Here is a 26,433-nt window from a genome sequence, read left to right on the forward strand (position 1 = left end):
TCCCAGGAGGTCCTCTGATGACAGCAAGTGATATCTCCCAGTTTCCACTCAGCAGGCTTATCCTCTTTGACTTTTTGTAATTCGTAAGAGCCTCAGAGCTGCTGCCACCATCTCTTGGTAGAAACAATCTCATCTTAATTTCAGTTTCTTTCTTAAAACAAAACAAAAGAGTGGGAGGATGATGAAAAAAGTCTGGTCTGGGGTACAGTGAGGTGTTTTTGTCCCCTTGGGAAAGGAAACAGCCAGGGCCTCACAGGGCATCAGCGCAGAGGCTGTGCATGGACTGGAGTTATATGGCTAATAAGTAATTGCTAATGAGGGGGAGAATTGTCACTGAACATCAGCAGTCATGAATTAGCAAAGAAGCACGCAAAAGAAGGTAACTGTCAGATTTGCTAGGCGCTCGGTTCATTTGTTCTTGTGACTGTACATCAAGGTTTTAAATGTTTCTGCTTTGTATTGGAGAAAAATAAACAGCCTTGAGTAAATGTAGTCAGACTAATGATGTCTTGCAGTGTGAGATCTCACTTGTTGCATTTCCCAGCTGTTGGATCTTTTAAGGTGTAGCATGAGATGAATTATCAGGTCTGCAGGAGGAGAGCACATGAAGAGATAATACACTTGACTGCAGTTAATGATTACTGCTGTGTGTCTGTGTACTTTACAGGGATAATAGGTCTTTTTGATTCTTGCCCATCGGGCGCATATCCATGTTGTCTTTCAATCTGCATCCTTGGTCCCTTATCAGAATTTATTCCAGATCTACCACCATTCCCAAAGTTACATCTTAAAGTGCACAGTTGTGAGTCCGCTGGTAACGAAGGGGTGAGAAGGGAAGGTCTGGGGGATGCCTCTTCCCCCACTCTTCCCACTTCATTTCTTACTCGTTTCCTGTCACTTTTTGTCTCTGTCTCCTAAACAAATGTATTTAAAGCCCTCATCTCTAGAAAAACCTGCTTACCTCAGGTGCATTAGGTATCTAGTTCAACCACAGACTGAGCAAACCACAGGCATTTTGCAAAGAGGAAGTGGAAAATAAGTTTAATACCACCTTGTCCCTCTGTATCTAGCTTGTTTGTAAAAATCAATCTCTCCTCCACATGTGATGGACATCTCTCCCTGCTGATCTGTCTAGCAATTCGTGAGTCTGCCTGATAGCACACCTCAGTCTTCCCAGCTGGAAGCTCAGTTCAGGATTTTGTGCTGCCTTCTCCAAGGACACAGACTATGCCACCTGCTTGTCCGCTTCGGGGAGCTGGAAACAGCTTGGGGCTTCTCAGCAGTGTGGCCAGGACTGGATCTCACTAAAACATTTCTAAAGTTGGAATGGGGAACCATGGGCTCTTGTGAAACATCAAATAATCCATCGTCCCGAGTTTCCCATGGAAAACCCATTAGGAAGAACTTTCTTTGTGGTAGTGGTTTAACATGCTGAAAGAGGACAAAATGTCCCAGCTCACACTGGAGAGGCAGCAGTATAGTTCGAGGTGTCTGTGTTGTCACAGCTGTAAGAACAGAAATATATTATGAGTGCTAATTATATTAATTAAATTTGTGCTGCTGTTTATGTGAACGTTTCCAGAGAGGAATGCAGATTTTTCTCATTGTTCTATTTCCAGACAGAAGCTGGAGGCCTGACAGGGGCCAAGTCTGTACAATGCAAGAACATACGCAGTGTGATTCCTGAAATATAATACCCAATGTATTTTAAAAATGCAGTCATTGAAAACAATATTCCTCTTCATCAGATCGCTTCCCTAGAGATTTTGATGCATGAAACATGTTTGCTTTCTCTAACATCCCTGACTTGAGCCATGCAAACAGACACCTATGCTGGGAACTGGTTTGTGCCTCAGTTTACCTCCAGTTTCAAGAAAGAAAATGCGATAATTAATTTTCCTCTGTCTTCTTTTTTTATGTGGTACATCCAGTCTTCAGGACCTTAGCCTGTCTCTTCACATAGCCTAACGCTATGGGACTGTTTCTTTTTCACTCTGATTGTAACAAAACAATGTCAATACTAAATATGTGCTCCTCTGTATGGTCTGGGAGGAATCTTGGACTGTGGAGAACCCCTCTGGTTTCAGGGATGAGCTGGCCTGTTTATTGAGCTTGCTGTTCCTCCTCCTTCTAGCCCCCGCTGACCAGCTCAAACCCCAAGTGCATTTCCTGGGGAGCATTGCTGTAGGTTTCCTGGCGCTTTGGTTTCTGGTACCTTCATAAAGCTCTCACTGCTGTTTTGTTCTCTTTTCCTCCTTTCCAGTCACCAGCGCCTCACTGCTAATAGCTAAAATAAGGTACCAGCTCTGAAGGGGCAAGGTTCTTTATTCCGCAATGTTCTTGCCATGGCTAGGAGAGGGCAGCTGCTGGCGGAGTAAGTGGGAGGAGTGGACTGTCTCTTAACACAAGTGCTCTATTTATGGGCTGTTAAGGACTCCCACAATAATGCAGAGTACTGACTGTCTCCTTATGGGGGCTGCAGAAAGCATTGTCTCTTCTTATGACTTATTACCAAAGCAAGCTATTGTGGGATGGAGACTATAGGAAGTATGGGGTTACCTGTGCCAGCGTCTGTCTTGTATTGATGCAATTGCCTTGACTATATTAGCACTAAGCATTTGCAGAGCAGCTTCAGTCTGCCCTGGCCTAGACCTTCTAGTTTTCTATCTAGATTCACTTGACAGTAGCCAACTGTTCCTTCAGCAAGAGCATTTATCCCTCTCTGCTTAGCAGCCTACTTTCTTAAAAATTTTTATGAACACAACCTCCTTCCCAAACTGGCTGGGAGGCTTACAAGCTATTACAGAACCACATCCTCTTCTGCTGTGAGCATCATGATGCTTAATGCAAAAGGTGGAACAAGTGGAGGGGCCAGTTCTAGTAAAACCTGAAATAAAATCTCACTTTAGTAAAATGTCATTTGTAAAATTAGTGAAATCTGGTGCAGGAAGGAAGATGCGTGTGCAGGTCAGCAATACTCATGTTTACCTGTTGTCTTCAGTGCCTGACCTTTATATTGGTGTTGTGTCTTTGTCTCACTAGATTAAAAAAGCCTGTCCAGCTGCATCCCAGCTTGTGTCTTAAGGAGGAAGAGTGAAAATCATAGATTTTGGGACTGGAGAAGGCTTTGAGAAGACTTTCCTGCTGCTCCTAGGTGAGGTTGATACATTAATAGGATTGGTACATGTATTTTTAGACAGTATTAGATGCAATAACTGTTATGCATCTTTATAAGCCCCAGTTTAAGATAGATCCATGCTCATTTGGTATATGGTTTACTACAGAGAGAGAAAACGAGGGCAAAGATTTTATCAAAATGATATGGGTGAGGGAGAATGCTTCAAAAAAGAGCAGGTTTGGTCCTTGGCCCTACTAAAGCCTTGCGGTGTGATCCAACACATGCTGCTTCATTGCAACATGTGAAAAAGGGCCAGAAGTATTTCCTTTGTGGCACATCCCAGTTGCCTGTCAGCGTCTTTTGTAAGGGCTTGATCCTGTCCTGAAGAGCGGATGCAGCTGCACTGACCACAGTGGTCATGCCCACCCCAGTGGTCTTGCAAGATCTGAATGGGGGAAGCGGATGCTAGCCTTGCTCATCAGAAGCAAGGGAGCTGTTAGCAAGATATTTTTGTTGCCCTACATGTTATCCCTCACTGCTGCAGCCCCTTGCTTCGCCTCCTACAGCAGCACTGTTTCAGCAGTGTCTAAAAGACTATCAGTGCAGCCACACTCCCTATCTCTCTGCTCAATTTTCCCCATTTCGAATGACATTCAGCTTTCTGTTTGTTTTGCTGCCATTTTGTGGTCCAAAGATTTGAGTTTTTCCGTCTTTCAGCCTGATACTTTTCAGAGAAGATGTAATCTAATGCTTACAGCAGGCTTTCTCAGGCACAATGTGATGTGCTTCCCAGTACAAACTGTCTCTGTTGGCTCTAAACTGCAATAACAACTATCTTTAATCATCTTTCTTCTTCAGCTTGTAATAGGTAGCTTAACTACAGAAGATGAACTTGACAATTTTCCTAGCCCACATCTGGTATGATCCCAGGCTGGTTTCTATTTCCTACCCCTTTGTAATAATTAGTTGGTGGTGAAACCTGAGTGGAAGTTGTCTGGCCTCAGAGAGCTGATGTTCACTTCCTCTGACGGATGAAAACAGGAGGAGAGTGGGTGAAAAACACTGGGTCACACTGCTCTCACAAGACTTACAGAGAGAAACAGCAGCTCATCTTCATCCTGAAATAATTGCTTGCAAAGTCAGAGCTTTCCGGGTGGGATGTGTCAGCTGCAATCTTGGGAAGAGTTCCTGCCTTCTGAATATGTGACCAAACAGTCCAGCACAGCAGGTGATGAATATCCATTTTCATCATCTTCTGCTTTCTAGTGCCAGATCTTCACCAAAAACAGTCACAAAGTCTTTCTCACCCTAATGGCACGTTTCCCCAGGGAGCCTTGCTCTGCTCTTGCAGCCCCATCGCCTCAGGATGGTGGTGACTACACGTGAAGCAGAGAAGGAGACCTGTGCCGGGTTAAAGGTGGCTGTAGGTGGGGAAGAAAGGAGGAAATCATGCTAGGACAGAAGGGTGAGAGCACTCAGGTCTGGCAGGATGGGGTGGTATGCTGTTCTAGGGTGAATGGTGATCTTGTTTAATGCTAGAACTGTCTTCCCCCATCCCACACACCTACAATCAAAGCGGGTGCTCTGGACAGAGATGATGGAAACTGCTGGCCACAAAATTGTCTTGCGTCTTTGAAAATCAGGGAGATTGCAGCATTTCTCACACATCTGCAGGGTGCCAGGCTCTGGGGATTGCACCTCGCAGTACCTGGGCTATGGGAATATTACAGGAACCTGGTTTAGGTAAAGGGCTTGCAGGTGCACCACATGTTGCTCTTACTCCCTTATTTTCTGTGGGTTCACCTGTGGGTGAGCTGAACAGTGTGTTGTTTGACAGAAATTGTTTCTGATATACTGGAATCAATATTTGTCCTTGGCTGGACCTAGAAGACCTGTGTAAGTGCCTCATGCAGTGGGACCAGGGACATTAACCCATTGGGGGGTTGGAGCCTGCAGTGCTTCCCTCCAAAAAGCATCAAAAATCGCTAGAAAGAATGTTTTGAGAAGTGTCTAAGATACAGTTTGCCTGGCAGTGGTGCTGCCTACCCAAGGGAATTTTACAGAAAGCAAAAGATGACAGGGGAAAGTGGGAGCTTGGAGTGATTTTTTTCAAACTGGCCTGAAGTCAATCTGTGCAAATGAAACCCCCTCAGGCACCAGGTGTCTAACTTGTAATGTTTGCTGGGTATTCAGGGGCACTTGGCAGGACAAATAAAGCTTTAGCAGGTGTCAAAAGACAATACCTTATCCTGGATTCCTTTTCCAAATTAACTGAGGGCTGTTCTGGTCTAAGTCATGCCACTTTCCTCCCATCACAAAATATCTAAGCAGCTAAATAGCTTTTGTTATTTATGTTTGGGGATTATAGCTGTCCTTGAGTGTCTAAAACAGGCTAGCTTTGGCTTAGAATCATGTTTTTATGTGAGCTAGATGCTTTCAGGCCTGGTAGCAGCTCAGGGATATTGGTGGGTTTTGCACTGATTCTGGTTTCTTTTAGTAGAGGCAGGAGGCTTTGGGGATTGGTGGCTCTGGCCAGCACACTGCCGTGGGCCCCAGGCTCTGTAGGATCTTTGCAGCCATCTCAAGGCTGCATCCCAAGGTCTCTGCTGCAAAGCTGGGAGCTCAGCCCTGCTTAATTCATGTGTCACCAGGCTGTGGGACCTGGTCGGTCTAGGAGGAAAGAAGGCATCCAATCTCTGCAAGAAAATCAGCTTAGATTCATGGAACTTGAGGCATTTTGGGTGACACCTTGTATGGTTTTCTTGGTGAAACAAGGGTTTCAAAGACTTCTGGTCAGCTGTGCCTAGTTCTGCTACTCACATCTCCACTCAAGGAACTGTGGTATCCAGTGTGGCACTGCAAACGCAGAGCAGAGAGGCAGCTTGCTGCCTTGAAAAACTGGGACTCTCTGATGTGGGTTAGTTTCTCTGGGTTCCTGAGAGGGTGCCCCATGTGATCTATGTCCCTGCATTGTTCCTTTCGTGTATCATTCTTAGTCTGTGTAATGTTCTGATTGCATTGTGATTTTTTTAATGCTGCTGTTGCAAGGAGCTCAAAATGTTACAGGACAGAAGCAGGACACAATCTATGTTTAGTTTTCTCAGTGAAATAGCAGCCTTCCTGGCTGTATCCCCAGTCTTGATGTTGATATGGTTTTGTCTGCTCCAGGCTAAAAGCAGCACCTGCATAATACTCAGCACTAGATGATACCTACTGGGCAGTGTGTTTAACAAATTATGGGTTGAGCAAATTAAAAGCAAATGGAAAAGGAATGATAACTAGTGGAAGAGGTGGTTGTTGGCACTTTCTCTGAGAGATCCGTCTATTTAATTCTTGTCTGACTCTGTAAGAGGCTGCTATTTTTCTCCATCCTTTACATTGACTTCCTTCCCTTCCCTGCACCTTGCTGCAGAGTGATCTCAGCTGGATGCCTTGCGGGGCTGGATGCAGCCACTGTGTGGGCAGGAGCCTGTGTGACCACTGCTCACTGCACAGGGAGGAGGAGGAGGCTTGGAGCATCACCTTTCCCACTCCTCATCTCCAGCACAGTAAATCTGACCCTGGCTGTTCAACGCTACAGACCAATATCTGTGGTGCTGCAGAAGCAGCACTCTGAAATGCCCGGGCAGATGCACGTGTCTATTGCTGGGTGCAACTGGCTAGGATCTGAATAGATCTTAATTATTTTTTGGCCATGTTTCCTTCAGAAGTGAGGTTTACATGGTGCTGTTCATGTGTGTATCTTTGTGCATCTCCCCACTCTGCTCTTGTTTCTCTATCTGTTCAGCTCTGCTCTGAGCTGAGCTGTGTCCTGTTCTTTCCTTCCTCCATCTTGCCTCCTGCTCTCTCAAGGACTAGGGGTACAGTTGGGAGGGCTAAAATCAAATGTCCATTTGGCTTCTGCTCTGGCAAATGAAACAGCCAGATCGGAACCTGAATCAATGGCCACACAGTCACTGCAGCATTGTGTGGGGCAATTTCCTCTGCCTTGGAGGGACCAACAGCCAATTTGGATGCTCTGATCCCTTACTGGCATAATGCTAAGTCCCACAGAGATTCCTGACACCCTAAAAGATATTTCTCTCCTCCCAGTTTTCCCCTCCTGCTGTTTTGGAGAGCAGGGAGAGCTTCCAGCTGGTCCCAGAGTAAGTCTTCTAGAACCTGAGCCTCAGTACTGACAGCATAAAACTTTGCAGCAAACCCATAAATTCCTGTGTAATGTTTCCTATGAATCCTCCTGGATTATACTGCCGGTTTTATTAATGCTTTCTAACAAACATGCCACTTGTGATATAACTAGCCAATCAAACGCTATCTGGGGAAATCTTATTGCATTAAATTTTTTTATTTTTATTTCTCCTCCAGTCAAGTTTTCTACTACTCTGTCCCCACACGGACACTCTAGAGTATTAGAGTCAACTTTATGTTGTCTATAAAACTGGGTCATTGTCAACTCAGTCCCTCTGCTGCTATTTCTATTTCTCTCGTCATTCAGATGGCTGGAGACTCGGATCAAGGTGCAGAAGCAGGATAGTGAACAGATGAGCCAGGGAGACTGAGATGCTCAAAATATAATTAACCATGTTTTGCTGAAGGGGTGAGCAAGGTGCAGAGAGACTGTCACACCAAAGGTACCATGTGGGAGTTGGGACAGAGGTAGGAAGAAAAGGGCACATTTCCTCATTTCCTAAGTTACAACAACCTTTTCTCAGTGCCTGTCTGGTGCAGGAATCCCTGTCCTGTGTCATGGGTGGTGTGGTAATCATCAGGAGCTGAGAAAAATCTCCAGGTCAGGAAAAAACAACCAAAACCTTGTTGCATGATAAACACAGGAAGGCTTGCATTTTCAAACTATCTGTTATCCTCTGGGCTGCTCCAGGAGCCTCTTGCGTGTTTGCCTGCGGGGAACTGTGGACCTTGAGGCACTGGTCCTTCGCTCCCGCTTCCTGTTGAAAGAGGGCTAAGGCTGTACAGGAGCAGCTACGGAGGAACCACAGAGGTAAGCTAGATGAGAAAAGCATCTTTCTGTGTACTGCACTTGTGCATCCCCAGACCTGGTGGAAGATCCCTGGAAGGAGCAAATGAGTAAACTGGACTCAAAATGCCAGAAAACAGCACTCTGGCTGAGCCAAGGGGTGAACTGTTTCCTTAGTGGCAAGGGTGTTGCTGTGCTATGGGGATAAATAGTTACACCTGAAATAATACTCATAGATTTCCAGGCATTGATCCAGTGCAGCTTGCAGGTCTCAGGGAAATATGCTTGAATGGTTAAAAGGTATAAATTACTTTAAATTAATCATTGATTTAATCTGTCTCCAGGAGCTGGGATCACCATGTTATTGAATCAGGAATAAGCTGCAGTTGCACACAGAACTGTATGAGAAACGCACATACTCAGTACTTCAGCTTCTTGCTCTTTCTGTGAAGCATATACCATTTCCCACTGAGATGAGTAGGTGTTGTACAGGCCCCAGCAGCGAGCAGAAAATCTCATAGGGAAGTACAAGTGCAGTTTCAATCCACCCAGCATCAAATTGCACCCATTCGAACATGCAGAGGAGCCAACAGAAGATTTCTCCTGGGTGAGATGGAGATGAGAGGAGTGTTTGCCTCCAATTTTATAAAATGGGGTTAAATGTGACAAACACTCAGCTGAGCCTGTGATCCTGCTGTGCCTGGGGACACAGTGAGCAGTGTGTGGCATAGATAAAGGATCAGCTTCCTTGTGGGTGAGCTGGTGGTAAAAGCCTGGAGACAGAGAAGATGTGGTGCCCTCCGTAGAGTGGAGCTTGTAAGGAGGATGGAGGCCCCGGAGAAGATGGACACCAGCCGATGAGCTGCTTCCCTGCCAAAGCAGTTCTGCCTTCTCTTGTAGGCAGCCTGACAGCTGGGATAGCAGAGGGGGAAGGCTGGGGGCACTTACAAGAAGTACCCCCAATAATTTCATTGTAGGAAAGATGACAGCAAGGTGATGGCTCGAGAACTTGTTAAGGGAGCAGCAAGGAGTGATAAGAGGCATGCTTAATTATTTAGAGACCATCAGACATGGCAAGTTATTGAGTCACTGCACTTAATGAGTTAGCAGGGCTCCTTTCAGTGGTGTGAATGCTTCAGGCCCATCTTGGGTGCAAAGGAAAACACATTAGCTGAAAGCTCTCCCCGAGGTACTTAATGAGGTGCCCCTTGTTAGCTGAATCTCTAGAGCTGGCTGTGTGTATGCTCCCAACCTGCTCTGGTCACACAGTAAAATTACTGTGTGGTGCTGCTAACACAGTAATTGGAAGGGGATGGGAGTGTGAATAGTCAGTGACTGCAGCTGAGCTGGTGGCTGATAAAGGGTTATTCCATGGGCTCTTCACTTGTGAACATCTTTCCCAGATGTTGAGAAGAGCTGAGAAAACCAAAGCCTTCACGGAATCCAGCAACAGTCATTAAGAAGTGGGTTTCTTCAGTGGAGTTAAGCTCTGCACTGGCTGGGCAGGGACTGCATGGCCGGGGACTGTAATTAGCAGCAGGTCAGAATTGCAAATGAACCCTAAGCAGAAGCTCTGATCCCAATCTCTTTCTCTGAGGAGATGGGAAAAGCTCAGTCCTTTTCTGACCAGAATGCCTCCACATCCCTTGGTAACTGCCTGTCCTTTTTTAGAGAAATTAATGATCAATTAAAGAGTACATGTGAAAAATGAGGGGGAACCTTGTGTTCAGAGGAGACCATTTTACTCCTTTCAAACAGTTACAGAAACACTCATCCAAGGTCTTTCCAGTTGTTGGGTTTATTTTTCTTTCTCTTCCTTAATCATGCTTGCAGCATCTCAGGCTTTTCAGAAAATAGCTGATGAGTTCATCCTATATCTGAACACATTGCAGTATTTTTGGGACAATCTCTTGCTTGCTGGGCATGAGAAAATGGTTGCAAATCAGCCCTGGCTTCATTAGGTCCTGCAGATCTTTCCCCAGCAGTTTTTTATAACACTAACCACCTCCCCTGGCCAAATCTTTCTCTCCTGGCCTCTGTTTCTTACCCTCAGCCTGAGCTGCTGCTTTCTTTATTGCACAGTTTGATCTTTGGGACATTGGATACACAGGCTATTTTTTTCCTATTTGCTTAAAATAGTGGTGAATAATTTTAGGCACTGCTTCTATTGCCTAAGGAATAGGCAAACAATGACTCCTCACACAGGCAGGTTAAGTGTCCTTACTCTCTTTTTACAGATGATTTAGTGAGAAAACCAGTGAAACCTTTATCTTCTGCAGACCTTAGAGAGACTGAGTGCTCAGCTGATGGCTGCTGGTCCCCTGGGCAGCGGGGTGGGATGCTCACAACATCTTTGCAGTTGTGCTGTGTCTCTGGGTGATGTACAAACCCTGGAAATCCTCTTCTCAGTTGCCTCCCAGACTGGAGGAGACAGGTCTGGACCATGGTCTTGGGATGGGCCTCATCTTGGCATAGTCTCCGTGCCTCAGTTTCCCACTCAGCCGAATGTGTGTATTACCATTCCCCTGTCCTCTTCGAGACAGAAATACCTTACACCCATGCATTTATGTAGAGCTTGGCACTTTTGGTCCCTGTTCTCTGTGGAAGGCATGAAATGTGAGTCTTACAAAAAGGATATTGAAAGGTGATGAGGGAAGAGGTGTCCGGCTTTGACTACATCTGTGGTACTGGAAAAGTGCTCCTATAAACCAACATCAGCTTCTAATGACAATTTATGATTTCTCAGCTCTGCAAGTCTTGCTAAAGAGGATGTGAGATTTAATCAGAATTTCACATTATCCTGGTAGTGATGATAGCTGAGAGCCCTGTGCTTAATTTTTACCTGATCTTAGTCTGATGGGTCGAAGAGTTAACAGGGTCTTACTGATGGTTGAGGTCGCTTTTCCCTGTACCTGCACTGCCTGTATGTGGGATGGGGAAAGGGAAATAGTTCAATTTCAGTGACTTCTGAAAACCTGACTACAGAAAGGTGCCTCTCTGTAGCTCCTGTCCTACCCCATCAGTTGTCCACCCAGCTGTAGTAGCTGAATAATGGTTTCTCTTATCTGCCGACACAGTTACAGGCTGGTGTTGCTTGTCTGGATTCTACTGCTCTGAACTCACCTACATCAACAGTTGCTGGCATGTCCCTGAAAGGGTGTGTGCTGCAGAAGAGAGGTACGTTTCATAATTCACTGCTTTATGGATCACATCGGTCTGTGAATGACACGGTGAAGTAGGAGCCTCTGTTGTGTGACAGTTGCTTAAAAGAAAAGATTCTGTTGTCTTGGGGGCAAACACTTGTGACTGCTCTTGGCAGGAGGTGAAACTTGTTTGACTTGGGGCTCTTCTCTCTCTTCAATTACTGTAAATAAAACTCTGCAAAGGTTATATGACCACACTACTGCTTTCTGCTGAGGGTCTTGTTCTACAGCCTGCTGAATTAATCATGTATGAGCTGCCATAGTTTTCATGGCACATAATTATCATGGGATTCTTTTCCTCCTCTGCATCCTGCTCTTGAAGGTAAAAAGATGTCTACCACATGCAGCTGATCTCAAACCTGTGAGAAGCAGTCACTGCCTACAGAGCAGTGAGTAGTTATGGGGTCTGGTGTGGGGTGTGTGCATGTCTGTCTGTTACAGACAAATGCAGCACTTCTGGTCTATGGTGTCCGAGAGCTGAATTCATCCTGACAGCAGGTTCTTTGAGGGAGAGGGGACCTTGTTCACTGTGTGTGGTGATGACACTGGGAGGGTGGTGTAAGAACTGAGAGGCAGAAAGATTAAGTGTTTTATGAGAGGGGCTTTGTGGCAGAGCTAATGAGTTGGAGTCAAGTGTTTTAAACAGATGCTTCCCCAGGCTCTGTGTAAAATAAAACTTGTGCAGGCACAATGATGCTAGGCAATGTTTGACGTTGTGACCTTATTATCACTTCATTTAAGGATGTGATTAATGATCTGTGCTTGCCATGTTATAACTTGATATCCCATATGGAGGCCGCAGACATCTGCTCTCTACCAGAGGTTAAATATTCACAAGGCAACATCCTACAGACCTTGTTCACAACTCACTGAAGTCACTGCAACAACTTTCATGAAGTTATGTGGCATCTGGCTAAACCACAGAAGGATCCAAACAGTCTGGTTTTTAATGCACCCTGCAGTTGAGGAGATAGGGTACCCACTGAATAGCTTTCCAAAAGCTTCACATAAGGACAAATAAGGACTCCTAATTCAGATCTTTAATTTTCACTTAAGTTTTGCTTATTTTGCTGCTCTGAAGAGTTAAGGACTCACCTTGTGAAGTGTTCTGCTATTGTACTGCAGATTGAGCCATGAGGGGCCAAAGAGTTTTTACAAATACTTGCAGGACATCACACCTGTGTCCAAGGTGTTAGATATTTTGAAGTATGTGAACTACATCACCCTGACATTGCTTTTCATCACAGTTCGTATTTCCAGGTCTTAATCATCCCTGTAGACTGTACGTTGCCGTGTAAAGCCTCAGCCCTTGGATGAAGACTGTTGGGTGAGAAACAAGAACATCAGTGCCCTAAGCAGTGACAGAGTGATCAAGGACATGTCTCCTCTTCAGACAGAAACACCATCTGTTGATAATGTTGAGTCTGACATTCCTCAAAGCTAGATTTTCCAGGAATCCAAACTGGCTAGAGTAATGTGATTTATGCTGATGGTAATAATTATCCCTTGCGGTCTGGCATGCTGCAAGCTGACCATCAGGTGGATATAACAGACACAAATTAAGTCTCTTCTTGCTAACTCACAAACCAACATCAGATCCGTTCCAAAGGGGTTTTGGTTTTCATGTCCAGGGACAGGTTGAATGGGAGCACCATTGAAAATGGTGAAATTATCAAGATGTGGAAAGCTATAATCTATCATTTTACCCACAGTAACTAGCTCTGCCTGCCTCCACTGGGAAATAGATTTTGATGGTCTAAATCACCATGTGGGTGCTTTTCCCCCTAAGGATGAGTGAAATGAACATATTTGCACCTTAGGCACCTCAGAACATGCTTGCAGTCAGCCTCTGATATTGCCTGTGGCTCAACTGGGCGACAGTACCTTGCTCAAGGGGATACTTGAGTGGCTGGATGGGCAGGAAGACACTGTGGGCAGGAAAACAGATCACTTGGTGGATTTGGTTCCTGAGGCTGAACTGATGCGGTAGGTTGCCTGGTGTCAGAAGGTGGCACAGATGGCTGTCCTCTTTTTTGTGCTTTGGGCTCAGCCACTGGAATTGGGTTCAGAGAAGACATGACATTTAGTTATTGTTTCCTTTCAGATTCCATCATTTCTGGCTTTCTTCATGATCAAAAGCCCAGTTCACTGCTAGTTTGTGATGCCACCTAAATCCCATCCTCAGAAACGTCCTTAAATTCACCTAAGATATACTCACAACAGAAGAGCATATATATTCTTGGAAGGGCAGTTCCTTGTTCATGTGATGTTTCACGTATGGGGCCTGACTCTGTTCCCACACACATCATTGGTTCTTGTGGTGTTACCTCTGCTTTCTCTGGTGAAGGTATTGACCCTAGAAAGTACATACTTACCTTAAGGCTTATGAGTAGTCCCACTGAAGTCAATAGGCCAATACCTAGAAAAAGCTCATATTTAAGTGCTCTGATGGATCAGGACCTCGCTATTACGACTCCTACCCCATCAAGGCTGTTAATTATCTTGGCAGCTCAAATGCAAATCAGATGTATTTGTATATTCTTCCTGGAGAAGAAGGGGAAGACAAGAAAAAATGTGTAACATACAGGGTGTGAAGTATAATATATAATGCACACACCAATTTTGGTTTATGAGGACCCAACAGCCCTTTAACTAAAATCTCTACCAGCACTTCTTTTAAAGAAAAAGATGTAACACTGAGGTTTCTGATGAACTGCATTTGAAATCATGAGGTAGAGTTGCTGATGGGCACACTATGTGTTTTTGTCTCTTCCAGATCAACTATCCTCTGGTCTGATCTGGCTGACAGAGAATTCCATGATGTGACAGGGGAGAATGAACTGGGTGTTTGCCTCCTGGGTGAATAAAGCCACATAGTTTCATGACTGCTCTTCCAGTGGAGGTGCTTGCTAATTAGTTTGCCAGTGGGAACCTTTAAGAATTAAACACAGGAGACATAATCCTCCTTGCAAGGTAATTAAAAATATTTACCCCTTGCTGATAACTGACCTGCTGATTTCCTCCTGTTTGAGAAAGCTTCATAAAAAATTACTGTACTGTTTGTGTAACAGGACAGTCGCTTGCACAAGTGTTCCCTGTCTGCTAACTTTGTTCAGCTCAGTATTTTCAGAGGTTGTCATAGGAAGGAAGAAACTCGTTTGAACATCTGGAAGCCTTTTTTTGTGTGTGTGTGTGAAGGGGGAAAAATGACCTCTAGATTATTTTAAAAAGCCAGACAAACCACTAAGGTACTATGGAAGTAGATCATCTGATCAGAGGGTAGAGACAAAGCTTTATTGATGCTGGAAGTCGGGCTGATGGTACCCACTGACTGCCTAGCTGAGATCCCTGTTCTGTCCAGGGCCCAAATCCCAAGCAGTGTGGCACGAAGACAACTCCTGGTATCTTTTTCAGTCTATCTCCCAGCAGTGTCCTGTTCTGTTCAGCTTCCTCAAAACTGTGCGTGGCAGTCTTGGCAGAAGTGGATCATGCAGGAGACTATGGGACCAGATAAAAAAAATCTACCTTATCTATTATTCTGCCTCAACAGCTGTCAATAGCAGAGGCTTAGATTATGAGGACCATGGCAAAGCTAGAGCAAGCTTTCCCCCTCAGGCCATTCCCAGTGATCAGAAATGGAGGGACATTGTGAGCCAGAAGCTGCAGGTGGTCTGTTGTGTTTGACTGGTCCAGTTGTGTCTGTGTTCTGGGTCTGAACACATTAATACTGTTGTTCTCTGTGGCAGCGTCCCGTGATTTTAATTACACACTGTACAAGGAGGTGTCTCCTTCGTGGGTTTAAATCTCCTGCACAGTAATTTCACAGCTGCTTCTAGGAATGACAAATATTAATTTTTTACCTCCTTGTTTCTGTACTTGATGTTATAGACAGGTAAACATTGCTGCAGAAATTGGCCTTGCCCTCTCCTGAATTGCCAGAGACAGCACAGAGCACAGACCCATGAGACAGAGCCAGATCCTGCTCCGGTACAAACTTTCAGACAGACGTGGTGGCATTTAGGATTGGTTTGGAGCAACAGCAGATTCAGTCTGGCATTTCCTTCCCTGAAGAGGCAATTAAAATGTAACTACGCAGAGAGGTGCCAGTACTAGAGACCTCGTGGAAATCTGCAGGGGGACATTTCTGCAGTGACCTTTGTCTAATGATCTTAGTGGACCATAAACTTTCAAGCATTCTCTGCCTCCCACATGCTCCTTGCGTGATGGGTATGGTTCAGTGGCAGCATCACGGGCTGCTGCTTTTTGTTGGTCCTGTTGTGCTGAGAAATTGGGCTGTTGGCATGCTGCTGTTCTTGTAAGCATGGATGCTGCTCATGCACTTTCACTCCAGTTTTAGTCCCAACCAAAATCCTTTGAAACCTCTGTGAAAGCATTGGATCATCCTTAACTTTCCTACCTTTTTTCAGTTATTCTTGCAGAGAGAAACGCCACAAAACCTGCATGATATCTAAGGGCTTCATATGTGGTAGTCACCAGCCTGACCTGCTTCAGATCAGGAGGTGGTGACACAGAAGCCCAGTCTTTGTGGGTGCAAGAGTGCTTGAGCTAGATTTCTTAGTAACATAAACCAGTCAGGAACTGACAATGGGGAAAGGCAGGCAGGCACTTTTACCTCTCATTCAGAAATTTCTGACTTAAGCCAATTTCTGAATTCAGCAGAAGCTGGGAACAAACAGCTTTTCCCAGAGGAATATCATTTCTAGTCAGCTGAGGGTTGGGATCTTGCCTTTAAAGAAGGCAGGGCTTCCTAGTTCCTGGCAAGTTTGAAATTAGGAGCCATCAGTCTGGCAAAACCCCTTGGCAAATCATGAATGCTCATGAGCTATCAAAGCTCTGCAAGGCAATGAATCTGCTCTGATTTATACCAGTGGGAAATCTAGCCTTTAATTTTAGTTCTTGAATTAGCAGTTGTTTTAATCACATGAATGCAGTCTGCCAGGTTGTCAGGGCCACATATGCGAAACTCAGAATTATTGCTTCAGTGAAGCCCTAAATATGTAATGTTTCAGTAAAGACTTTTTATTGGGTTTATGGACCATTAAGCAGAAAGTGTGATGGAGAGTCATGCAACAGCCAACCTGAAGCAGGCACAACCTTCTTCATCACTGCCTTGTGCAATTAGGGAACAGCTCACAGGTCATTTGGCATTAATTGGCCCCCTCTGGAGCTTGAGCGCTTTATGAATGCTATTATACAACATGGTAGCAGGGGGCTCGAATCAATGGCCCTGGTGGTCTCTTTCCCTCTGACAGCCACTGTTCCTAAATAAACATGACTTATAGGCCTGTTTCCACTGAGGTCTATGGAGCCACACCAAGAATGAGGGTTCAGCCACTCCAGTTTCTACCCAGCAACAGTCAGTAAACACTAAACAACCAATTCTTCCACATGTGGAACTGTCTTTCTCAGACATGCCACGTGGAGATTTTCTCCAGAAAATCTTCCTTTGTGCACTCTCCCATCACTTTTCTGGTAGGAATGAGTACACTGAGCCATTTTGAACCTCATGTTACAGGGCCAGAGAATCCCCAGCGGAGATGCTGCATCTCTGGAAAGGTCTGAAATGAGATTTCCCAGTTATTTCTTTCTAGAAGCCCAGGCAGACAACATATCTGATCAGCACTGCTTTCCTGATACCCTCCTGCCCTCTTGCTCAAGTCATGCAGTGTGCTGTTAGCATTACCCAAGCTAGGGAGAAAACAGTGGTCTTCCTCAGCAGGGGCTGAACCCCTTTCCTCAAAGCTTGTTTTTTCCTGAATTTCTAGGATGACCTGTAAGGTGAAATGCAATATGATGCAGTAGAGGATGCTGCTGTATTAAGAATACTGAGGCTGGAGTAGTGCCTGGAGAATAGAGAGAAGTAAGTGTTCATTCCTCTCCAGCGATTTCTCTTTGACCTTTGTTTTTCACCATTTCTATGTTACCTTTCTCCGCATCTCTCTCTAGAGATCATGAAAGCAATCAAAAAAGAGGGGAGCATGATTCATGTTCAGTCAGCTCCAGCCTGATTTGTATAGGATTCTTCTGCAATAAGCTGGAGAAGAGCCTCTGTTCAGTTGTCACTGGCAGCATCCAAGCTGGTTACAGCAGTGTGGGCATGGAGAGCAGATGAGGGCATGCAAGTGTCAGCACCGCTTTGGCTGCTGGAGAATTACCTATACTCCATCCAGTGCATAACTTGCAGTTTGCCTTTTTTCCTGTGGTCACCAACTCTGCAAGCAGTCAGCGATCAGCTTCTTAATATGGGAGCTAAGATCTTGGCTATGCTTGCAACAGGGTGTAGCATCAGGCATATTTTTAGAGCAAGTACCTTTAAGCGTACCTGAGATCTGATTGCCACTTTAAAACATTAGTTTTGCATCCGAGGACGGTTTTTGTGGATTTGCCAGCTCCCACACCCTGAACGTTTCCACCTCTGGAGGGTCCTGTCTCAGGACCCCTCACTGCCGACCGCCCAGCGAGGACTCACTCCTGCATCCCTCCAGGATCCAAAGGCACGCGGACACCAGTTGTATTTTTTTATTATTATTTTATTCGTAACGTGCATTTTAAACCTTTTGCGTTTAAGAGATCCCTGCCTCTCTGCAGCAAGCGGAGAGCCTGCATCTCACCCCTTGGCATTTGCCGGTGTTTCCACCCTCCTCTCTCCGTGCGGCGGCCGCTTTGTTCTCCGGCCCGGGAGGGCTGGGGCTGCCCCTCGGCGGAGACGCGCTCCGGGGCTTTTCCTCTCCCCGGGGGGAAAAAGGGGCTGTTCTGCTCCAGGCACCTCTGTCAGCTGAAGGGGGCGGGAGCTGCAGCCTTGGAGTAGAAAAGGAAGAAGGAAAAGAAGGCGCGGGGAGAGGGTGAGATCCTGCCGGACAGCGGGGGAGGCGGCGGGGCCGAGCCTTGCTGAGGGGGAGGAGGAGGAGGAGGCAGGAGAGGATGCGGCGGGGCAGCGATGCTGCGTCTGAACCCCCCTCTGCCTGAGAAGAAGGACATCACCCTCCGAGGGGAAGGAGGAAAGTGGGGAGAAGGCGGCCAACCTGGCAGAGCCCGCTCAGCTCTCCCGGCGACTGCCCGGGGCTCGCCTGGCACCCGAGTAAAGTTTTCCCGAGCTCGGTGAAGAGAGGGGAGGAGGCATGTGAGATCCTTCTCCTAGCGCACAGCTGGGCTGCTAGCCCCGGCCCTGCTGGGACTAGCCATGGCTTTGGCATCCCCGACGGAAGGGTGAAGGGGAGACCCGGGGCACCCGCTCTCTCCATCGCCTTCCCCGGCCCCTCGCCCCAGCCCAGGTAAGTGTCTTCCCCTGCCAGCCACCGAGGCTCTCTGGCCCTGCCGGAGAGTTTCCCAGCACTTTGCCCAGGGAAAAAGTCTTACTCTTCTCCTGATAGCTACAGGGTGCGTGCAGAGTGTGTTTGTGAGCCTGTGTGCGGGGGGTGGTTATAGCTGTCTGACTGCAGTTTTTGTTTGCTGATCAGTGTCATTGTTTCGCTGTGCCATCACACCCCTAGAAAGGAGACTCAACTGGGGTCTGTCAAATATTTTGGCTGTGCTGCTGCGGTGAGACAGAGTGGAAGGATGACAGCTTGATCCCCCTCGCTACAATTAAGAGGGAAGCATGCTTAGCTGTGCATCTTGCTGGTGCTGCTGGTATGGCTTTAAATGGTGCTCCTAAAATGCTGGCTGAATATGTCAGTATGCCCTTCGAGCTCTAGGAACTATCAGAGCTATGAATGGAAGTCTCTCTTTGTCCCCCTGAGAATATAGGGAGGGATGGATATTCCCCTGGAAGGAATCACTATAGCCTCTGGGTTTCCATCACTCTAGCTTGAATATGCAGCTTTTTTGGTGTAGAAGTGCTTGGCAGTAATGCATTTCAAGCTGAAATGCTGTTTGGAGAGGAAACCTAGACTAACCGATAAGAAAAGAACCTGTTTCACACAGAGAGCCCGAAGGGAACTTTTTCCACTCCAGATAGAAAGGAAGTTGGTAATTTTGAACAGGATAATTTCCTGGAAAGTTGGTAATTTTTGAACCCGTTAACTTGGCTAAAGTGGAAGGTATAGGCTGCCAGATATCCTCAGGCAGGTCAGCAGTGGGAGCTGACACACATCAGTGAGTTCTTGTGACTGCAAAGGGGATGGAGAGGGATGCTTCTTCCCACAGCATCAGCCTGTGCTTTAGGAGATGGCAGGAGAACAAAGATACTTCTGTTGTACATGGCAATCAGAATGAAGATGGGACTTTTTGGTGTTGTAGGGTCTTTTCAGGTGGAAGATAGCATAAGGCATTCTCTGGATTTGGTTTGGTTTTTGCTTTATCCTCCACTGCCCTGCCGGCTTTCTCATCCCCATTTCATCTGGTTTTCCAACAGGAATCCCCCGTGTATGATCTCTGATGTTTTATATAGAGATCAAGACAAGAGTAAACAGTGGTTTACTTTCTAAATATTTCCAGTCCAAACATGCTGTTTTCTATGTACTGCTGGTTAGCCTGTGGTGCGTGTGCATGTCATGTCCTAGCCCTGTGATGGTGCTGTCTTCCAAGGTCCTCTGCCCCCAAGCTGATGGGAGAGGTCCCCATTCCAGGCAGGGTTCCTCTTAGATTCTTCAGTCGCTCCATTGCTTTCTGCTGGGAAAAGGATTGTTACCCCATGTAGGTGCTGCAAGCAAAGAGGATGGGAAAGAAGTTTTGTCTTGGACATAGCATGGCCAGAACTCTTATGGTGCAGCTATAGAAAGGGTGTCACAAGTCCCAGAACTGTTCACCAGTTTAAATGAGATCTGAACCCTGGCTCTACTTCTGACCACTCCAGCTAGCTCTGTCCCATGGTTCTGGGTATATCTCCATTTAGATAAAGTACATGAGGCAGATTTGGCTCCCTATGCTTTTCTTTGATGTTATCTCAGCAGGTCTGGTGGCTTGCTCCCTCAGTCACCCCCAGGTGCTTTTATTCCCCACCTAAGGGTGTGCAACACAAACCCTTGGATTCATGTTGTTACAGCTTCACTCTTCAGGCAGTGTCATGGCCCTTGTGTTAGACCTGGCCCTTTGAACAAGGAGGTCCAGGACCCTGGGTTTTTTCACACTGCCTTCTCTAGTCTCTGACCTTTTGTGCAGGCTGATACTAATATGTTCCCAGACACACAACCCAATGGGCCTCCTAGGACAGTGACTCCTGGCAAGCTACTCATCACTGCTTTAGCCACAGTGGTTTATTTACAAACTTCCTTTCTTCCCTCTTCACTTGCTAGGAGGCAGGTAGCTGCCGTTGCCTGACCAGTCCCTTGGCACAAGCTGGGAGCTGTCTGTCTGCCTGTCCTAGGGCGGCCCAAGGAAAAGCCCGTGCCTCCTTCTGTCAAGCTGCAGGGTAAGATGTCTCCATCCTTATGTGCCAATCCCTATTTCTGTACTGTAGATCTCATCCCCTCTCCTTCTGGGAAGCAGCCGTGAATGTCTGGGGAACTGATGGTGACAGTATGCACCCTGAGCCCAGCTGGATCATTGTCTCATGTCATTGATCCCTCCAGAGTGGATTTGTGGTTCTTTTACCTGTTGGGGTGAGCTGTCCTTGGATGGGCTGCCCCAATTTATCATTATCAGTGGTGCCTGAATAAGCCCTTTTGTCCCCCTCCTCCCCTGTTACAGCCTGGGGAGGTTCAGTGAGGATTTTGCCCAAGCTAAACCCCCTACACTCACAGAGCTCTAGTGATGAACAAAAATTGCCAAGCAGAGAAAATGAGCTACCAGGAACTGTGCTGGATGATAACATTGCAGCCTTGAAAGCAGCCAGAAACCAGCATGGTCCCTTTGGAGTGACTACAGGTGACCGCTGACAGATGTGATGGGCAACAGGTTGAAGCTCCTTTTGGAAATCTCAGTGGGAGCATGGCCTCTGGTCTCTGCCTTGCCTAGGAGCAAAGGCAACTGCCTTCTTTGTGCATCCAGCTAGAGCCCAGCAGCTGTGATAATTTCCCGGCTCTCCCAGGAGGGGGAATTCTTGCAGGGTGGAAGCAGGTGAGTGCTGAGGAGTTGGGAGGGAGAAACCGGGTGGAGTGAATTTGTGATATGATTTAGCCATGAGGAGCCACGCAGTTCCCTGCTGAGCACTTTGCAGTGGGAACATGTAGGGCAAACTGAGGGGAAGAGCTACGCTGGGGTGTCTGCAGCCTCTGTGTGCCAAAGATTCAGACTGGCATCTGTAAGAGCTGGGCTGAGAACACTGTGTGTGTGTAGGTGTGTCTTTAACAAGAATCTGTCTTGCTGCTGGTCCAGGGCAGGTGAAGGAGGCAGAATCAGGGCTCCAGCTCACATCAGTGTGCCAGGATTCCCAGGCAGAACAAAAGGACACTGCTGGAGAAACATACGTACGTGTTAGCCTGGCTAATGGAGAAAATGCCCTTTCTCCCTCTCACACTCAGTTCTCCTGAAAAATCTTTGCCTGCAGAGAGACTCCTCCCCAGTCAGGCATCCCCAGATGAGGAAGGGTTTAATCCTTCCATGTGCCTGTCCCTGTCAGCTCCAGCTGATGTCTCACTGAATAAGAACTTCACTGAAAGTTCACTGCTGCACTTCATTCAGCTCTAAACAAAAGCCCAAGCTGAGGAAATGAGATAAGATGCCAGATAGAGCAGCAGAGCGCTTTGCCTCAGCTGGAGGTGTGGGAAAATTTTATAACCTAGGAAGCATGTTGAAAATGCCCGGCTGATCCCACTGGTGTGTTTCAGGGTGATGGGTAATGGTTTGGGTTTTTTTTAATTTAATAGCTGCAGAGTGTTAATAGCACTACAGTGATTCTTGGCTCTTGCAGTAGAAACCTGTGCAGTATCAGTTTTTCATTGCCAACCCTTTTGAAAGTGATTTGACAGCAGAGGAGGAAAGAAGTTAGGGAGCCAGGCAGAGGAGTAGGAGAGAGCAGACCAGTATTGTTTGCAATCAGGCTGGGAAGAGAAATGCTCTCCTGCCTGTAAAATCAAAGGCAACACCAGCAAACTGCTGGCAATTTGGCTTCTGGCAATTTGGCTTCTCAGCCAAAGTACAGCAAACACAAAGCCAACTCTTATCACATCCAATAATCTCCTCCAAGGAGAAACTGCTGTTGTCAGTCAGGGCTATGTGTTCCTGCCTTGGGTCCTAGGCAGACCCCCTCACAGGCTCTTTTCCAGCTTCATTGTCTCAGTTTCCATGTGCCTCCACCCAGGAGCTGATGTTGCTTGTGCACAAACCTTGTACAAGTTTAGTTTTACAGTTGCTGAGGCAAATATGCTTCCCTGCCCTCTTCTACAGGATCTCCTGTGATCACACTGAACATGGTGTGATGCATGGTAGAAAGCATGATCCAGCAGGCGAAACACCCACATTTGCTCCATTTTATCATAGACTTCTGTGAGTGATGGCAAGTCATTCAGTATCTGGGGACAGAGTTTGTCTCACCTAGCATCTAACTGTTAACTGCTCAAGTCATCTCCAAGGTTCCCTCTGTAGTCAGCTCAGCCCCCCATTGTGGACATCTTTTTGGGATGTTCTGGATCATTTTCTGGGACCTTTTATTCTCCAGTGGCTAGAAAGGCAACCTGAATGACTAGTTTCGATTACTGGACAACTGAGACGTGAAGCAGAGTCCCACTTTCCGTTAATAAGAATATACTGCACTCCCACTGCAGTGAGGGATGTTCAGAGCAGTACTGAGGTCTGTTGTTATTTTGGGCATGTGTTGTGTGGGTGATGACAAACACTGTGAGACCAGCTACTGCCCAATGGGCAGCAGGACATGTTGCCTGTCCTGAAAAAGCTGTATTTTAAGGGAAGGGTCGATGGAGTAGAGGGAGCATCAAGAGATGTATGCAGCAGGTCTCAAACCCATGTGAGAAACATCTGAGTTCATGATGTGGGTCTGTCTGTCCAGCCATGCTGCTGCAATGCTGCACTGTGGCTCAGACTCTAGGCAGAGCCAAGCATAGGCTTTGGGCCATCTCATGCTCACATTCAGCTGGGTGACATCCATCTGGATGGCAAGGGGCGTGGAGGACACTGGGCTCAGTGCTCCAGCGTGAGGCTGACTGCATGTGACCATGGACAGGGAGACCCAGACTTGAGAGCAGGCTTGAATTTGAACTTAGTTGTTGGTGCCTGCAAACCTGGAGAAGATGCTGGTCACCATGAATGGTGGTGGAAAGGTGCCTTTGGTTCATTGCTCTAACAGCTGCATGCTTTTCTGTTCCTCTCCAGGGATTTCAAGGCAGCAGGAGACCAGAGCTAGCCTTCTCAACAGAGTGTACACCCTGTGAGGACTGAGGTGACCTCCAAGACTCATCTCAACATGCTCAGTGAAAAGAGCAGCGCCTCTTTGTCCCAGAAACCCATCCAGAAAAAGACACGACCTCAGGGCCTTCCTTCCCCTGCTCTCTGCTGCGCTTGTGGACTTTGCATCATGCTAGCAGGGATCAACATCACTTTAGTGGGAGCATTTGCCTTTGGGACCTTTCTCCCCGTGAACAACCCTCCCATCATCATCGGACCCATCTTGCTGGTGGTGGCCTTCACGTTCTTCGGTGCCTGCTGCATCTGCAGCCGGAGGCCCCCAGCTCATGGGGTCAGGAAATCCAAACCAGGTTCCAACATTGGGCTCATCAAACCTGGCAACACAGCCTTTGAAATTGAAACTAGTGAGCACACGGTGCAGGATACCACTGCTGTTCAGCTGAGCCCCACAAATTCCCCCATCTCCTCAAAAAAGTCCACACCGGTTCACGAGAATGCGAAGACTTGCAAGCTCTTCACCATGGAAGGGAATGGGCCGGTGGTCAAGTACACCACAGGAGGAGAGGCGATACAGCTCAACTTGCCCAGGGACCTGGCCACATCCTAAAGCCAGGCAGAGCTTTTGTTAGCAGCCAGCCACACACTGCAATGGCTGGGCTGGAAATCTGTGATGTACCATCGGTCAGAGGTGTGGGGAAGGTGCTTGTGAAAAGCCAGCAGAGACAGGTCTCTCTGAATCAATTTAAGGGAGGTGGATGCAACAGCAGAAAAATTCCAGATTTTTGCTGAAAGGAACATGTCCCATTACATGTCTTTAAAAAGAAAATTGATAATAATGTTGCTGTGAAAGGATGACTCTCAGTTTCTGGGAATACACCAGCTTTTTGGGGGAGCAGATAGGAAGAGGGGAATGAATTTATCTAACATAACATGGAAATGTGATGGCTGGAAGGAGGGGGTACACGGGGCTGACAAATGACAGGTCTTTCTTCTCAGAAGTGAAGCAATTCTTGAAGCAGGAATGCAGTAAATTACAGCTTGCTGCCACTCAGTCACAAGAAGATTTCAGCAGTTTTAGTGCCAGGCTTTTTGGCAGTAGGGACAAAGCTATGTGTTTGCTACTGAAAAAGCAGTGTGAAACAATCTCCCCTCTGTTGAAACTCCTCACCCCATCTTGCCTTCATTTGGGTGACTTTACCACCCATTCTAAGAGACAACAAATAACAAGGATCACAATTAGCACTGGTATTTTCCTCTTGTTTTAATCGGGTTGGGCCGCAGCTTAGTGCAGTTTGTATCTTGGAAGGTCAGCCAGGCTGACTCCTTGAGGACAAGCCCTTGGAGTAACCAGAGATTGGCAGGAGCCTGCAAATGAAATCTTTGGGCAATGATTAAGTACTGAAATCTTATGGGTTTCAGTATAGCTGTGCTGGAAGATGGTGACTGTATCTCCTTCCCTGAAGTGGCTGCAAGATCCATTACACAGAGTGGGCAATCAGGAGTGGATCTCCTTGCTGCAGAAAACTGGCTACTCAGTGTGCTCATGGGCTTGCAAAGCAATGGCATGAGTTTGCAGAAGAGAATTTATGAAAAGCTGGTCAGTGCAAAGACACCACCTCTGCCTCGGAAAGCCCCCAATCTGATGGATTATTGCTGCAAAGGCTTTGTGTTCTTCACTGGGCAACCCTGGCTGGAAAGACGATGCTGTGCTAATATGCCTTTGCTCTGACTCATGTAGGGGCTGTTCACATGTTTTGTGAGAAATGGGACCAGTGTGGGGAAGGACAGCTGTGCTAGGCAGGACCAGTATGTGGGGAGGCAGCAGCAGGAGAGTGGATTTTGAGTAGGAATGGCTGTATAGGTTCTCTGTTTATGGAAATCCTATATTTGAAATGGGGCTCTTGTGACTTTGAGTGACTAGGAAGTCATATGGACACAAGAGTCACAATACCAGATCATTCCAAAGGCCTGGCTAGCCCAGCATCCCATTTCTGACAAGGCCAAGAGCAAGGTCTGGAGAAGATCATAAAGACAGGGCAAAACCAGAATGTTGCTTGCCCAAAATGCTCTCCCAGCCTCCAATGCGCTATTGCTTAGGAGCTTCTTGAGCTGGGAGTGGTGCCAGCGTTTTGTACCCTGGAATGGATTTCTTCTTCATGAAATAATCCATTTGCACCTTGGATGTCTGTTGTCTTTCATCATTTGTGATCCTGCAGCAGGGAGTTGGACAGTTTAATGAGAGGCCATAAAGTTGTCTATCCTTGGCTTACTTTCATCCTGCACCCTACTAATTCCTTTTGATGCCCCAAGTTTCCCAGATTAGAAGGGCCAGCAAGCGGTCCATGCCCACACCACCACTCAGGTTTTCTGAGGCCTTTGTCATGTTTCCTTCAGTCATCTCTTTCTTATGGTACTTCACATCTCTTGTGGCCCAGCATCAGTGGTTTACTAGGCTGAGGATCACAGAGTCGTGAGGTGTTAGCCAGTATAAATGCATGTATGGAGAAGCAGGAGGGCTGAAGGGGAAATGCTGGAGGAGAGGGAGAGGTTGTGACATGGCCAAGGCTCCTCTGGGCCATCAGTAGACCTTTGCATGGCCAGGCTGTGAGAGCCATATGGCTGGTGTGCTGGGTTAAGTGATGGCATGTAGGGTTGTGGGGGAGCTGGAGAGAAGAGCCACAATGCTGTACAGTCAATGCATGAGGTGTCCTGGTGGTTCTGGGGAGCTGCTGTGCAGCTGATGTCCCTTTCATGAGTTTGGGTGGGATGAGGTTGAATTTCATGCCTTGATGAGAGGTAACTAAACATTCTGTCTTAGTGTGGGTCCTCCTTGAGTGCTCCAACAGTTTGCTGCCTTGAACAGCAGCTTCTACATC

At 46.8% G+C, this 26,433-nt stretch overlaps 1 protein-coding gene across 1 annotated transcript; it reads left to right on the forward strand.

The window, feature by feature from the left end:
- The first annotated feature begins 3,125 nt into the window (after nt 1-3,125).
- Nucleotides 3,126-24,509, forward strand: TMEM275 (transmembrane protein 275). Its single transcript, XM_074877179.1, has 3 exons — nt 3,126-3,154; nt 20,551-20,666; nt 23,525-24,509. Exon 3 carries the CDS (start codon nt 23,616-23,618, stop codon nt 24,162-24,164), a length of 549 nt encoding a protein of 182 aa, XP_074733280.1. The 5' UTR covers nt 3,126-3,154; nt 20,551-20,666; nt 23,525-23,615; the 3' UTR covers nt 24,165-24,509.
- The last annotated feature ends 1,924 nt before the right edge of the window (nt 24,510-26,433 follow it).

The sequence above is a fragment of the Strix uralensis genome, chromosome 8 (genome assembly GCF_047716275.1).
Source record: "Strix uralensis isolate ZFMK-TIS-50842 chromosome 8, bStrUra1, whole genome shotgun sequence".
NCBI classification, from domain to species: Eukaryota; Metazoa; Chordata; class Aves; order Strigiformes; family Strigidae; genus Strix; species Strix uralensis.